The sequence below is a fragment of the Nylanderia fulva genome, unplaced genomic scaffold, assembly GCF_048542155.1.
Source record: "Nylanderia fulva isolate GAGA-0341 unplaced genomic scaffold, ASM4854215v1 Scaffold98, whole genome shotgun sequence".
NCBI lineage: Eukaryota > Metazoa > Arthropoda > Insecta > Hymenoptera > Formicidae > Nylanderia > Nylanderia fulva.
The window spans coordinates 218,086-231,903 of NW_028191112.1; the positions used below are offsets into that span (position 1 = coordinate 218,086).

A 13,818-nucleotide genomic window follows, 5' to 3' on the forward strand; every position below is an offset into this window, starting at 1 on the left:
ATAGAGACAAAATACTATTTTAAAACCGGTTTAGATTTGGCGCTCTCAATAATTATATGATAAATATGTATGCCAGATATCCTTGATAATATTTAAACTTTTATTCCTGACTTTTGACAAGGAGAAGGTAATTTTTGAAAAAGATTGCATTGATTTATTCGAAATAACATAAAACTACATGAATAATAAATATTAAAAATTAAATTATATAAGAGACATTAATACACATAACTCTAGTATCATTAAATTAAAAATAAGACAATTGCATGTATAGAAAAATTTGCACGCATAAATATATAATTTGTTCATAAAGTACATATATTTATGTTAGTTGATAAAATAAGAATGCAATTGTCAAAATATATACTTGACCAAAAAAGCGGTACACTTGAAATGTAGTAAAAAATTGTGAAAGTTCAATAATTTAATAACTCAGCTAATAATTATGATATCAAGGTTTTTAAAAAAGAAAAATAAAGCTTAAAGTCTGTAGATTGAGAAAATTTTAGTGCCGATTACGTAGAATATAGAATGATTAATTTTTCAATGACAAATGACAGAGTGAGAATCTGCAAAACTGATAAATAAAAGTTCCACTTTTCTGAATTGCAGAGCATGAATCAGTAGTTCAATGGGATAAAAAAACTCGTGAAAAATTCAAAGTTTTCTCTTTAAAATAAGCTTTGGCGGAACTCGATACGATCATTTTTCGCTGAGTTATCTCAATTTGAAAAATGTTTTTTAACGGCAAATCATTATTTAAAATGTGTATCTATTACTTTTATCAATTCGAACTGTTGCAATTCTACTCAAGTATAATGAACAGGAAATGACAGAAATTAATAGTAGTAGGTTATCAAGCAGAATCTTCAAATTACAGATTATGGGATTATCAACTAAAATAAAATAACTTTATTGAGAAATGTCACCTTCAACGAGAGCAACAGTCAATCGAAAATCAAGGAGTCCAACAATATCAGTTCCGGAGTATGTTTGACTGACATGGAAACGGATAAAGAAAAAGCCAATGCTGAGCAAAACGTCCTGGAAATAAGCTCAAATAAATCCGAAGCTAACATAAAGAATTTTGAGGTTTTGGAGCCAATTGTTATTTCAATTTTGATTAGGTCGCTTCGCGAGAGAGCTTCAGTTTGTCCTCCGAAAAAATATGAATTAAATTATATAATACCCGAAACCTTTCAGGAAGTCGTCACAAGAAAAAACTCGGACAAATGGAAACAGATCATTAAAGATGAGTTAGAAGCTTATAAACAAAATGTTACTTGGATTCTTGTTTCGAGACCAAAAAAGCAAAAAATTATCGATTCGAAATGGATCTTCAAAGTCCTTCAAGACTCAAGAGGTATAATCGTAAAATCCAAGGCTCGACTTTATGTACATGGTTTTCAACAATAATTTGGAATAGACTTCGAAGAAACATTTGCACCAGTGGCACGCTATGATTTCCTGAGAGTGCTATTAGCTTTAGCTGCACACAGAGACTTAGAAATGATCCAGTTTGACGTTAGAACCGCGTTCCTATATACAAAGTATATATGGAGGTATAAGACAGACTAAAAGGACTAGATATTTCTGATACGTCAGTCTGTATAAGTTAAACAAATCTTTGTATGGGCTTTAACAAGCTCTGCGTTGTTGGAATTAGAAGTTTTATGAATTAAACAATTATTAAACAATTATAAATTGAAAGAAAGTAAAGCTGATAAACGTATGTATCGTGCCGTTATAAACAAAAATGTTATATATCTTGCGTTGCTTGTTGGCAATGGATTAATTGTTAGTAACGCTAAAAACTCAATTAAATTAGTTCTGGAAAAATTAAGAAAAGCGTTCGATTTAACTATAAGTAATGTCAGTTCATTCATAGGTATGCAAATTGTGCGTGATCAAACGAACAAAGATTTGTTTATTAATCAAAGCGCGTATATACAATAAATAATTAAAAGATTTGGAATAATTGATGCTAATAGTAAGCGTACCCACGGATCCTCATACAAAACAAAGGTCGATTTTGACTAACAAGAAATTGTAAATGTACCGTACAGAGCAGGATCTCTCATGTTTCTTGCGTTAATTTTGCGGTCAGATATTGCAATCGCAATGCATGTTGTTAGTCGTTATTTGAATAAGTATAAACGTAATCATTGGTTAGTTGTTAAGAGAATTTTCAAATATTTACTTGGCACCATATAGAATGTAGTTTGCTGTATAAAAGTCGGAATAACAATGAACTATTAATTGGTTATTTTGAAATCGCAAAGGCAAAAGTTAGTCACTCTCAGTACCACAGAGGCAGAATATGTTGCAGCTGCAACAGCGACAAAGAAAATAGTATTTGCTGTGAATTATTAAATGATTTAGACTGTAAATTATCGTCCCCCCACAAAACTTTACATCAACCAAAGCAGTATCAAATTAATTAAAAATCCTGAATTTCATCAACAAAGCATTTAGATATTACATTTCATTAGAGAAGAGATCGAAGACCATGTTATAGAATATATATATATATATATATATATATATATATATATATAGAAGAGCTTTATTAAAAATACTATAATAAAGTATTTTTTTATGGAGTACTCTTTGAGTGATAAAGGTATTTGGTATTGAGAGATTTTTTCATGGAGTACTCTTATATATATATATATATATATATATATATATATATATATATATATATATACATATATTTTCGTATGTTTAGCCGCAACAAATGCTCTAACATCAGCTTGTGGCTCAATCTATCGTCAGTCGAAGTTTGTATGATTTTTTTTTATTTTCTTTATATATAGTATGTAAAAGCTATATGTGTATACTCCTACATAGTATAGTAGACGGATAGTTTCTCGCAAAGCTATCGACGACTCGTCGTCCTCGGTAGTCTCACTTTCTCTTCCGCGCAGACACATGTATCTTGAACATTTTTGTATCAGAAAAAAAGCCAGTGATATAATACTGATGTTATCTAGTGAGATAATTAAAATTCAAGACGTGCAATCATTAATATTAATAGTAATAATGCTAAAATCAAATCGACATTTTGCTGAAAAACAAAATAAGATAATTTAATTTTATTATATTTTGTACTTGACATATTTTATTGCAATTAATACAAAAGCAAAGGTGTGCATAAATTTAATGTGACATTTTTTAATTATTGCGAATTTAAAACTTATATGAGAAATTATCAACACTAAATTTGATTATCTACTTATTTGAAAGTATATTCTTATGTGAAATAATGAGTGGAAAAATGTTTGCATTTGTGTGTTCCGTGCTTCTCCTCGTTATTTCGTTATCGAAATCGCAGCAAAATTCCACCAACAGAGATGAGAATTTGACGATACGATACGAGATAAATGCGGATTCTACAACAAATTATAACGACGAAATAATAACACTGCGACTGATTTGCATAAAAATTTGACGAATAATACACAAAATGACAAAATGCAGTATACATTTTATATAAATAACAATCGCGAGGATAATGATTTGATTCAACATAAACTGAACAAGCATTCAATGCAGAATAAAGATGATGAGCAAAAATCGATGAAATCTAACACGAATTCGACAAATGTCAATCATAAAAGAAATTTCATGTCACAGAAAGTTCATAAAAATATAACTAAAAAGATTGATTCTATGTCACTTGAAGTTTTCAAAAATTCCAGCAAAGATACTAATGAAACTATCATCGTCCCAAACGAAATGTGTCATAATGATACTTGCATTCGGCTCTGCTGTTTTCTTGGCAATCGTCTGGTTGATGAAAATTGCATTCCTGAAGAAATCGAATACATTTTTCCAAAAGTATACACGAACGATTCGACGCAGAGCGAAAAGAGAGTGAACGAACTGTTTAAGCTGTCCATTTATGATTCGTGCCAGGAAGATCAACTGCGTCCCAAAGATTCTCAGTGCGATTATAAGATTTTTACCAACGGTTCTATATATTTAACTTATTATAAAATATTTGTTGAATCGACATCATATTGTCTCACCGTCGTCGACGGGAATGAGTTCGAAGTAACCATCTGTTCCAAAACTTATGACAAGATCAATGAGATGATTGATAAAAAACTCAGATTTTCTGGCGAAGAAATTATGGAAATAAGTGCCGATATAGTATCTATGTTATTTTTGGGGTTAGTATTTCTGGTGTATTCCATATTGCCAGAACTCCGAAATAGACACGGCTTCATGTTGCGCAATTACAGCGGTGCTTCGTTTGTTGTATACGGAGTTGACATGGTGTATGTTTTGAGTGGTGTACAGTATCCCGTCTGCGTTACAACAGGTAGAGTATATATCTAAATCATAAGACATACAATCAGTATAGCGCATGGTGGAAGAATAAAGATGAGTCAAGGCGCAACGTTCATCGGCCAATAGAAAGTTGCCACCAGATCAGCCATTACTACCGGGAAACTAGCAGATATTTAAATTATTAAAAATGAATAATAGTATATTGTAATAAAAAATTCAATGCTCTTACGTGCGGATTGACAATTGTTCACTCGTGTGGGGTGGTCGCACTCGCCTTCGGCTCGTGCGTCCATCCCCCGCACTCGTGACCAATTGTCAACTTTCCGCACTTGATACACATACTATTTTGTATTACAAGTGCAGGCAAAATAGCTTTGTGCGCGTTTTCTGTGCGCGAGGTGGCCGATCGCACGCCGCCATCTTGCGGCGGCACTGTGCGGGAATAGCCGTGTTCAATACATTGTCTACGGCTTCAGCCGTGGACAATGACTTTAAACGCGGCTCAGCCGTAGACAATGGTTTTCAATGTGGCTTATTCACTCACCGCGTCGCCACTAGATAGCGGCGTGGGAAATCGGCCGCTTTCCGCACAGAAAACACGCATACAAAGTGCCACTTTGCCTACACGTGTAATACAAAATACATTTTTTTAGATAACCAGACTGTTTATTTATTTTTTCGTAAGCAAGAAAATGAGGAAAATGCATTTTTATTTTTAAACAAGTACACAATATAAGAAACTAAAATAATTAATTTATTTTTATAAACTGATCAAAAAATCAACATTTAAAAAAGAATTACTCAAACAAATTTTATTTTAAAACAACTGCACTGAAACAAAAATAAAGAAAAAGAAAGGATTACTTATGATAAAGTTTTAAGGAACAGGAAAACAAATTGACATAAAATTAAAATTATTTTTTATTACAAATTTTTTTCAGTTTATTTGCTTTTCTTTTTCTATTTTCGTCACAAATAACATTATTCAATGCTCTTAATTTAATATAAGTTCTGATCTTAAACAAAGTAAAACCTCATGTGGAATACTTTACCTATCGAAAAAATCAGCTAAGAAACTATCTGAATGAATAAATACTTTTTTAGAAAATTTTGACAATTCTCTATGATCATTATAGCTACGATCACTTGTACACAATACATATACACGCGACCAAGCATGTGTTAGTAAAACAAAATGGTTGATTTGGTGAGTTGCGCAAAGCGAACAAAATTTGACCCCCTAACTTGACTCACCTTTATTCTTCCACCATGGTATAGCGTATATATATTTATCAGATATTTAATGTATATTAAATATTGCGTAGGTATTAAATTTGCATATTAAATTTACACATTAAATATTAATTAATAATTTTAAATGTTATTTGAATATATTATTTGTTAAAATCTTAAAAACGCAAAATAGTGAATAACATTTAAATTTTATTTAAATGCATGTTAATATATAATTAATATAAGTTATTCGTCTCAAATAGATATATTTCTTTGTGTTACTGAATTTTGCTGAATTACATATTAAATCAAACATATTTAATTTGATTAGCAGTATTTATTACGTAAATATTAAAATAAAATTTAATTGAGGAAGTTAAAGCTAATCTATTTTAATGGAGAAATATAAATGTGATAACTTTGAGATCCTGCAATTTTAACGAATAATGATAAATAATATATTATTATTTATTAATAATAATATTTATTATATATATATTATTACTAGCTTTTCTCAACACTGACTCCGCTATTATTAATTTTCACACAATTTTTTATTTTACGAAATCTCTTTGTATACAATATTTGTCGTAAATGATTTTTAAGTATTCTTTAGACTTTCTAAGTCTGTATGTATGTATGTCTGTCTGTCTGACCGCGAACTACTTATACATTTGTGGATCGATTTTCGTGAAACAGATACCAAAATGTTTTTTTATCTTTTATTATTAGTTTTTTTTTATTTTTTGCGTATGTTCCCACCGCTGAGCCGCTATTCATAGCTCTCATACATTTTTATAATTTTTTCAATTTATAAAACCTCTCTGTATACAATATTTTTTGTAAAATATTTTTGGTTTTCTTTAATTATTTGTCCTTGATTGCTTAATTCATTAATTTTTATTTTGATATTATTCCTTTTTGTTGCTCTAAAGAATGCTACATATAGTTGACCATGAGCAAATGCGGGTTGTGGCAAATAAATTCCAATTCGGTCTATAAATGTGTTAGTACGTAAATAGTTGCGTAAGTGTGTGCGTGGATGAGTGAATAGGGTGGTAAAAATAAAAAAAAACACATATTATTGATCCCTGAAAAATATGCAAAATTTTTATACCAATTTCGAGAAAATTGGTATATAAATTTGTTGATGCGTGGGTGAGTGAATAGGGTGTTAAAAATTTTTTTAAATCATATATTGATCATCCCCGACAAATTTACAAAATTTTAGTACAAATTTCGAAAAAATTTGTGAAAGCGTGGGTGGATGCGTGATTGGGATAAAACTTAAAAAAACCACACAACATTTTGGTACCAATTTCGTGAAAATCGGTCAATAAATGCGTATGCATATGGGTAAATGCGTGAGTTGGTGCGTGGGCGAGTGAATAGGGTAGGGTGATAAATTTTTTTTAAAATCACATAGTAGCTATCCCCGACAAAATTTGAGTACAAATTTCGAAAAAGTCTGTGAATAAATGTGTAAATGCGTTGGTGGATGCGTGAGTGGGATGAGACTTAAAAAAACCACACAGCAGCTTTCTCAGAAAAATTTGCAACATTTTTGTACCAATTTCGTGAAAATTGGTCCATAAATGCGCATGCGCGTGAGTGACTGCGTGGGTGGAGGTGTAACACTTGAAAAAACCGCATCGTCGCCATCTCCAAAAATTTTGCAACATTTTGATACCAATTTCAAAAAAATCGATCCATAAATATGCGATTGCATGAGTAGGTGCGTGGGTGGAGGGGTAAAACTTACAAAAAATTATCATTGTCACACTCCCCGGAAAATTTGCAAAATTTTGGTACCAATTTGATGAAGATCGGTCCAGAAATGTGGAAGTAGTTCGCGGTCAGACAGACAGACAGACAGACGGACGGTACTTATATATATAGATATATATGGTAGATATTATATATTATTACTTATTAATAATATAGAAATAAATAAAGAGCAGGAAATAGATCACAAGAGCAACGCGAAGTAATTAGGTCGCAAATACAAAGTTTTTATTTAATAAAAAAATTTTGTTTATTAATTAAAGTTGTATTTGTGACCAAATTATACTTCGTGTTGCTATTTTGGCCTATTTCCTGCTCCTTATTTATTTCTTAATTATAAAAACAAATTACATATTACATTTATATTTATATTAATAATAATAATATTTATATTAATAATATTGTATATTATTATTTATTATTAATTATTACAGCCTTTAATTTTATTCATTTTTACAGCCTTTTTAACACACTTTTGTTATCTGGCGAGTTGCTTTTGGATAAATATAATAAGCTTTGATATGTGGTGTACATTCAGGTAAGTTGGAAAATATTCTATATTGTTACTACTAATTTTTAATACTTGCCTTTCATTTGTTTTTATAAAATTCTCTCTTTTTGATTTTATATATATCGGTTTAAAGATAAAGATAGAGAGAATATACAGGGTGTCCGGTAATTAACGGACCAATGATTAAAGGCGGATTCTCTGGCCGATTTGGAGACGATTTTTCTTTAGCAAAAATGTTGAGAAGTCAATAATTTTCGAGTTATAAGCAATTGAAAAAAATGAGTTTTTTGAAAACTAAACATTTTGGAGTTAAAACGTAATTACATTCTTCAGTTAATTTCAGGTAGAGTTTACTATAATAAAATTTTAATTTGAGGCTTAGTTATAAAGATACATAATGACAAATATTGGAAAGTTGTAAAAAATGATGACCTTTTTTGACATTTTTGCTGAGGAAAAATCGTTCCCAAATTGATCAAAGAATCCATTTGTAATCGTTGGTCCGTTAGTTACCGGACACCCTGTATAATATGCAAAATTCTGTATTAATCGAATTTTTTTATATGATATAGTGTTGGTACGTGCAAAAACAACTATATTTAACTTACAATTAGAACATTATAAGTTTGAGTATAAAAAACATAGGTTCAAATTATAATTTGAAATAAATAGTTTTTATGAAGATTTTGATTGATTACAGATTTTTAAACAATTAATTTTTTTTAAAAGTAAAAATGGCGTATTAGATATAATAAGCATATTATATATTTAATTTAAATATGTATAAAATATTATAACAAAATTTAATAATTCGATTATAAGATTTGATATAATGCAATAATATTTTAATTTGATTTTTTTCTCTTTTAATGTATAAAGTATATCTTTTAATTTATAATTTATATTTCTCAAAAATAAATAAAAATTTAAAGTACCATTGTCGTGTCAGCATAATAATTATATAAATATACACTCCTTAAAATAATTAGGGCATAAAAAAAACAATTGACCAAAAATAGGCAAACTTTAAATAATTGTAACTTTGTTTAGAATAATGAGAATTTAAATTTTAAAAAAGTTTTAAAGCTTGAAATCCCTACTTTCAATGATTTTACAGTTTTTTTCATTTTCTTCAATTCTGATATTTTTTATATGTATACAAAAAAACGAAAAACAACAAAATGGAAAATTTTTTCTCATTTTGTAGACGTGTTGCATGCACAAAAAAATTTGAAAAATTTCTTAACATTTCCATGTTACAGCCTGAAGTTTTTTTCTGGCCAAAAAGTTGCGTCCACCCCCCCCCCACCACCCACCCACCCAACCACACCACCCCACACCACCCCACCCCCACCCCCACACCCCACCCCACCCCACAACCCCCCCCCAAACCACACCAAACACACAACACCCACCCACACCCCCAACCCACCCCCCAAACCTCTTTACCAATGTACCTGTCGATCTTTCACTTCACCTCAAGCCCCACAGCACACACTCCCGCCACTGGACCCGGACCTGTCATTTTCACCTTTCCTCGTTCATCCACCCCTGTCACCATCCTTGTCCCGCCATTCCGCCTGGCTTTTTCCCGCTGCAATCTTGCTCCACACTCTCGTATGCTATCGTCTGCTCTAGTGACTTGCTCAACGCCCCCTTCTTTTCCCCCTTTTTTCCCTTGCTTTCTTTTCTTTCTTGTTTGTTTCCCGCTGCGGTGTTCCTGCCGGGCTTCTGTTCTGTCCCCCCCCCGCCCGCCCCCCGCGCCCCCCGCCCGTTGATCTATTCTCCGTCCTTGGCGTGGGGTGTCTTTTAGTTTCTCGCCCCCACCACGGAGCCGTTACCCTACGCTGCCACACCCCGCACACGCCCCCCTTTCCTTTCCGGTCTGTCCAATGTACCGCTTTTGCGCCCGGCCTTTAATTTAGGCGCTTCTTGCTGGTTCCACTGGTCCGGCCGCTCCCTTTCTTCCTGTTCAAAGACCCACCTTCTCGTCAACCACAACACACCCACAAGCGACAACAACCTAACAGCACGACCCCATGCCCAACCAAGTAAACTGCACAAACTATTTCTACCGAGACTGTTCCGTATTATGGTAGATCATGGCTCGAAGTCTGTGCATCATCCGTACCCCTGTGTTCTCTATTTTCTCCAGCCTTCCACACTTCAGCGTTTCCACCCAAGGCTCCGGGTCTTTGTCTGCCGCTCGGCCCGCCCCGGGCCCCTCTCCCCGCTCCGCCAAACTGGGCGGTCTTCCGCTATCGTTGGCTTGCGCTCTGCTCTCTCTTTTCTCCTAACCCGCATACACCTGCCCTACACCTTTCTCCCCTTTCTGCAACGCCGCCCTCGCCTCCCACACACACAACCTGCTTTGCCCAACCCTTCAGTCAGATGAACACACACGCGCGCACGCACCTCGCCAGACCGACCAATCGACACCAACACACCAGCACGTCCTCGTACGATCGTATCTTCCCTTTTTAGTCCGCGCTTGATTGGGTGACGGCTTTAAAATCAATTTAGATTGAAAACGATATTAAATATAAATTCAGATTATGAATACTGGCCATGGATTGTCATTTGCAGATGACATCTTTTCTTCTATTCGCCGATTCACTTTTTTTATTTTGTAATACGAGGTGTGTTCAAAAAGTATCGCGAATTTTGAATTTCCGCGGGTTACGTATATTCGATTTTCGATTTTTTTGTGGCGTTATGTTGGTACTCATGTTTCTCATTTATGCCGACAAGTACGGCCATTAATGTTCAGTTAATTTTTGACAGCTGCTTTGCTTGCACGTGTTTTGGCTCGTCTTCAATTTTTGCCTATTCCAAAAAATGGATCAAAGAATCTGTATCAAATTTTGTGTGAAAAACAAAATTAAGTGCGCGGACGCATTCCGAATGTTGACTGTGGCATATGGTGAAGCTACCTTGGACCGAAGCAACGTTTATCGGTGGTACAAAATGTTTTCCGAAGGCCGAGAAGATGTGAACGACGAAGAGCGTGCCGGACGCCCGAGCACGTCAACAACAGACGATTTTTCGATTGCAGGGGCGTGGTGCATCATGAGTTCTTGCCACAGGGTAGAACGGTCAGGTCAAAGTAGTTATACTAGGGAAGTTCTAAACTCAGAGGCAATGAGGGGGGGGCGGGGCGGATCGGGGGCGAGGGGGGTGACGTCACGGGGGGGGAGGGGATCTTATCAGTAGATAAGCTTATCTTTTGTTTATAAACATATCAGATAACCTGATAAGGGGATCATGTTACCTGATATATTTATAAACAAGATAAGATAAGGGGATCATGTTACCTGATATATTTATAAACAAGATAAGCTAAGTTTTTGAATCCAAGATAAGCGGCGTCTTTGTAAGGTATCAAAGATAAGCGGCGTCTTTGAGCGGTATCAAAGTTTTCATAAATTTTCTCCGAAGATAAGATAAAATTTCTGCGAATGGCTGCCGCATTTCGAGCGCCGACAATCAGGGGGGAGGGGGGGGGTTGCGTCCTTATACGTTATCTGTATATTTCTAAGAAATATAATCAAATTCTAAGAAGGGCCACCGCTTGGCATACGCCGACAATCAAGGGGGTTGCGTTTCTTCCCCCATACATTATCTGTATATTTCTAAGAAATATAATTAAATTCTAAGAAGGGCCGCTTGGATCCGAGCGCCAACAATCAGTTCTCTGAAAATCTAAGATAATCAAATTTTAAGAAGGGCCACCGCTTGGCATACGCCAACAATCAAGGGGGTTGATACATGATCTATACATATATTTCTAAGAAATATCAGCGGGTAAAGTTTCAGGGCGAACAAGTTGCTGCCTGCAACCTCGCCGCTTGCGACCTCGCTGCCTGCAATCTCACCGCTTGCGGCCTGCGACATGTTTTTGCATGGGATTGTATATCACCCTCGCGGTACCTCCCCAATAAGCGGCGGTTCTTTATTGTTTATCTTAGGAAGAAATACCAGCGCCGATAACCAGCGGCTGCAGGAATTTATTTTATAAACAAAACAAGCGCCGAAAATTTACGTCATCTAAATTTTTCTCGTTCGTACGTTGACGAACAAAGGGTTGATCGGGGATATATAATGAGGACCGATGCCGCTGCCGGACCATAGTACCACTGGCGAGCGCATGCTTCATTCAAGGTGCAAGAAAAAAAGTTTAGTGTGCAAAGAAGTTTTTTTGTAATAAGTGTGAAAAAGTGAATTTTTTACAAAATGGAGAACGTTGAGCGCGACCTGTTGGAGCGTTCCCACCAAGTCGCCACCTTGGGCGAATATTTCGGATGGCTGCAAGAGTGCGAAGAATTTATCACACAGCTGGAAGAACGCAGCCGTGTCAAGCGTCCGCGTCTCTCGATTGGACATAGGCAATCTCTCGTGGCGAGAATAGCGCGACTCGAGGGTGCAAAGGTGCGCTTGCAGAGACAGTATGTCGGTGAATCCATGTTTAGTGGTGGATCCATGCCTAGTGGCGGCGGCAATAACATAACGCGCAAAGACTAGTTTGGCGCGAAATCGATACGGCGTTCGATAGCCGTATACTGACCGGTGCGGTAATTAACGCAGACTATATCGAACCGCGTCAATTTTTGGAAAATGCCAAAGACATTATAGTCGAGAACGTGGAGAATGTGCTGCAGAGACACATCAGTGTAAAAGTAAACACTGTTTTCAACGGTGAATTTGTGTCCGGTGACAAGCGTGCCAATAAAAGTATTAACACGAGAAACTTTGAACTCTTTCGCACGTCCGATGTACGCGAGTGGTACGAGCGCCGCGTAATCGAGCCCACGCTAGCATCGCTAGAAGAGTTCCAGGAACGCGATAGCGGCTGGGCATTGTCGCGGATAATAGATTTGACAGTGAATGTAAATAAGTACAATCCAATGCGCGCGGGATGTCATGTCAAATTACCGCAAAAAATTATGGCAAAGAGAGCGGTTGTTAATGTGCAAACAGCGGACAATGCGTGTTTCGCATGGTCAGTGATGGCCGCTCTGTACTCCGCTGAAAGAAATGTGGATCGGGAATCCTCCTATCCGCATTACATCGCAGTGCTGAATCTCCAAAACATTGAGTTTCCAGTGACTGTGAATCAAATTAAAAAGTTTGAACTTGCAAACGACATCTCCGTGAATGTGTACATCATCGAGAACGAGAACATCGTCCCGTTGCGTCTTTCGGAAAAAAAGAAGGACAGGCACGTCAATCTGCTGTACGTGGAGGACGAACACGGGCATTTCGCGTGCATAAAAAATCTGTCTCGTCTCGTGAGCTCGCAACTGAGCAAAAAGAAATGTAGAAAATTTATTTGCGATCGGTAACTATATAGTAAACTTAAATTATATTTAAAATATTTCTAATTAAATTTTTTATTTTTACAGATGTTTACACTATTTCGGAGCGGCGGATAAATTGCAGGCGCATACGGAAGATTGCGGGACTGAACGACTGCGCTATTTGGTTGCCGAGCCAAAATGACAAGTGGCTCAGCTTCGACAACTACACGAGGAAGGAGCGGCTGCCGTTTGTAGTGTACGCCGACCTCGAGTGTGTTTTGGCAAAGACCGAAGATGCCAAAAATCATCAACACCATCAAGTGTTCAGCATCGCGTATTACGTACAGTGTTCGTACGACAGTTCGTTGTCCGCGTACAATTCCCGCCGTAGTGTCGATTGCGTCGCGTGGTTCGCCGAACAACTTAAAAATTTAGCAATCCGCGTAAAAAATATTTTAACGACCAATGTCCCCATGGTAAATTTAACGCCTGACGAGTGGTTAAAATTTCGCACCGCGACGCATTGTCACATTTGTGAGAAACCGTTTGACGAAGACGATACACGCGTCCGCGATCATTGCCACCTCACCGGGCGGTACAGGGGTCCCGCGCACTCAAATTGTAACTTAAATTACAAATAGTCTTTCACAATCTGTCCGGCTACGACGCGCATTTCATTATCGAGGACATAGC

General features: G+C 35.9%; 1 protein-coding gene across 1 annotated transcript; it reads left to right on the forward strand.

The window, feature by feature from the left end:
- The first annotated feature begins 2,935 nt into the window (after positions 1–2,935).
- Positions 2,936–13,327, forward strand: LOC114933201 (G protein-coupled receptor Mth-like). Its single transcript, XM_085490144.1, has 3 exons — positions 2,936–4,330; positions 7,777–7,855; positions 13,231–13,327. The coding sequence occupies exons 1-3, from the start codon at positions 3,478–3,480 to the stop codon at positions 13,325–13,327; spliced, it is 1,029 nt and encodes a 342-aa protein (XP_085346270.1). The 5' UTR covers positions 2,936–3,477.
- The last annotated feature ends 491 nt before the right edge of the window (positions 13,328–13,818 follow it).